Below are 2,693 nucleotides of genomic sequence, written 5' to 3'. Positions count from 1 at the left end.
AGCCCTCCATGGAGAGTTCTGCCATCTTGGGGTCAGAAACAGCGCTGGTCACGTGGTTCATTGTCACTTTACCCCTCATAGACTTCAATGCATTCTGTAAACATCCGGTTCGCGGTTTGTCACTATATGCCAATAGGCCCCATAAAGTGAACGGGAGTGGCACGACTCTCTCTCTCTCTCCACTGACCTCTCCACTGACTCTGGCCGGGTTAGACTAGCAGGTATCATTGCCCTGGTTATTGTGTGGGTGAAAAAGGCACAAAGTACTTGGAGGCCAGTGTATGATGTCAGGCATAGACAATGGTGGTCTCTGTCGAGCTCATTTCATATTCTGCTGTTGCTTTTTCCCGCAGTTCCTGGAGAACTTTGCGGTTTCTTTGCCTCCTATTCTCATCTATTGGATAATAGTAGAATATATACAAGCCAAAAGCAATGAGGGAGATGGGCAAAGCAGAGATAAGGATCTTCAGTGTCAAATGAACCGTATGCAGTTGTGTACAGCTTCGATTAACATAGCCTGTCATTTCTAAGGCCATTGTGGAAATGGCCAGAGAAAGTCCATTGCCAAATTTGATGAAGAAGACATAAAATGAGTAGAAGATTGCCTCATGGCCGGTGGAGTCAGGGTTGGCAACCTGGAAGTCATCAACCACATCGGGAAGCATCGACCATGGCAACAGTAAGACTGCGCCCAAGCTCACTCCTGCAGCCAAGATGAAGCAGTAGGTGAGTATCACGTTCTTCTCCACCACAACCATCAGAATCATGAAGGGAATACCAAAAGAGATTCCAAAGTAAACAGCTGTCTTTTTCCCATACTTAGTCAGGAACCACTGCCAGAAGGGGATGGCCACCACGGCGGAAACCATGCCTGACAGTAACAGGTGCTGGTAGTGATCCCTGAGGTCCAGTGTATAGATGGCAAATAAGGCAAAGTTCCCCTCCAGGAAAAAGTAAGCCATGGATGTGGTGACTAAGCCCAACATCAGTTTGCCATAAGGTCCATGCCCAACCACCATCCTCATTGACTGCGAGAAAGACCTGGTACTGGGATGACAGGACTCTTTTCTCTCACTCACCCCAAAGAACAGAACAATAATAGAGAGAATGTAGATGCTGCAGTTAACAGCCGCGGCAATCAAGTAGCGAGTTTTGGTGTCGTCCAGGGAGTCTGAGACTTGGGATAGTGGGTCAAGATAGTGGGTAGCATTGACAGGGAGGTTGTGCAGGGAGGTTGAATTGGAGATTGAATTGAAATCGACACACGTTGCATGCTTCACTATCTGCCCCTGGATGGCTGTAGCCATCACACTGGCAAAGATCTCCATGCCCATCCTATAAGCAGTACACACGTCTCTCTCTGCCTGCTCTGAAGTGATGAACATGACGAGGGAAGTGTAGGGCACATGGAGGCAAGTCTGTAGTGTCTGGAAGATGCAGCCGAACGCCAGGTACCAGTACCACTTGACGCTGTTATCCAAAAAAGGGGGAACGTACCACATGAGGAAATACGAAATCACAGCCAATGGAGTGGACGCCGCAATCCAGGGCAGCAGTTGTCCATACCGCGTCCATGGGCTGCGGGCGACCAGGTAGCCCACAGTTGGGTCTGTTACTGCATCCCATGCTCTGCCCACAAACAGGATGATGGAAGCATAGACGGCGCTCAACTCAGCTATCTCCAATAGGAAGACCTGCTGGAAGAGGCCCAGTGGAACGGCTGTGATCTGGTAAGGCACTCCACCAATGGCATAGCACAGTTTATTGCAGACTGTCAATCTGTTCCTCGGCTCTTTCGGCCGAGCGATTTGATCTGAGCTAATCTGATCGTCCTGTTTATTCAAAAGACTCATATTGGATGCCAGAGCTGTACTTGTATCCCGAAGATACAGCTCTGACTGATTATTTCTACAGGCCTAGCTCAACGTCTAATGGTTTTTCAACCGTACACCACCCTATCTATATAGCAAGTGCTGGTCTGCCGTCACACACAAAACAAACCGTTGCCTATGTTACGGGTCAAGGCATGAGTAGGTATGACCTACGTCATAGAAAGTACGCAGAGACCGACATCACCACAGCTGATGTCACGGACAGAACAGCCAGCCCCATACAAGGAGATATGCATGAGTGACATGTTTGATACCATACCAGGTGTGATTTATTTAGTGTGGTTGCAACCAGACCTTAGCATTATAGTCCGACTTTATTCCATCCATCCATCCATCTTTCTAGCTGCACTACTCCTCCCACAGTTTTGGTGGCACGCACTTATGTCAAATCGACCAGCTTCATCGGGACACACAGGGGTGCATTTTGCTAAGAGATTATACGTTTAATTTATATTCATTTTCTCCATTGACTTTCATTAAAATTTTAACTTTTCCCAAATATGGAGATGACTGACATCATAGATATCTGACGTCACGTCATAGCCTGACACCGTATGTCCATATATGGGCATTCCAAGATATGGGCTTAATATTGATGACATCAGGGATCACCTGGCATATACTGTATGGGCATAAGGACAAGAACAGAGATCTCCATATGGCCATTGATTTATTCGTGAATTAATGTATTTACTTGAATGGTGAAAATTCAAATGGTTGTCCCTGCAAGTGTGACTTTTCACCACTCACCATGAAGGTAGCTATTACATTTTTATATCAGGAGGTGGCGTCAGAGTCACA

General features: G+C 47.0%; 1 protein-coding gene across 1 annotated transcript; it reads right to left on the bottom strand.

Moving 5' to 3' along the window:
• Positions 1-287: 287 nt before the first annotated feature.
• On the bottom strand, positions 288-1,853 carry LOC308302486 (sodium-dependent lysophosphatidylcholine symporter 1-B-like; the record flags this gene model as incomplete). Its single annotated transcript, XM_080746741.1, has 1 exon — positions 288-1,853. The coding sequence occupies one exon, from the start codon at positions 1,851-1,853 to the stop codon at positions 288-290; it is 1,566 nt and encodes a 521-aa protein (XP_080602867.1).
• Between the last annotated feature and the right edge of the window lie 840 nt (positions 1,854-2,693).

Source organism: Nannobrachium achirus (genome assembly GCF_963921795.1).
Source record: "Nannobrachium achirus genome assembly, chromosome: 17".
In the NCBI taxonomy this organism is placed as follows: domain Eukaryota; kingdom Metazoa; phylum Chordata; class Actinopteri; order Myctophiformes; family Myctophidae; genus Nannobrachium; species Nannobrachium achirus.
This window is presented reverse-complemented; position numbering and strand designations above follow the sequence as displayed.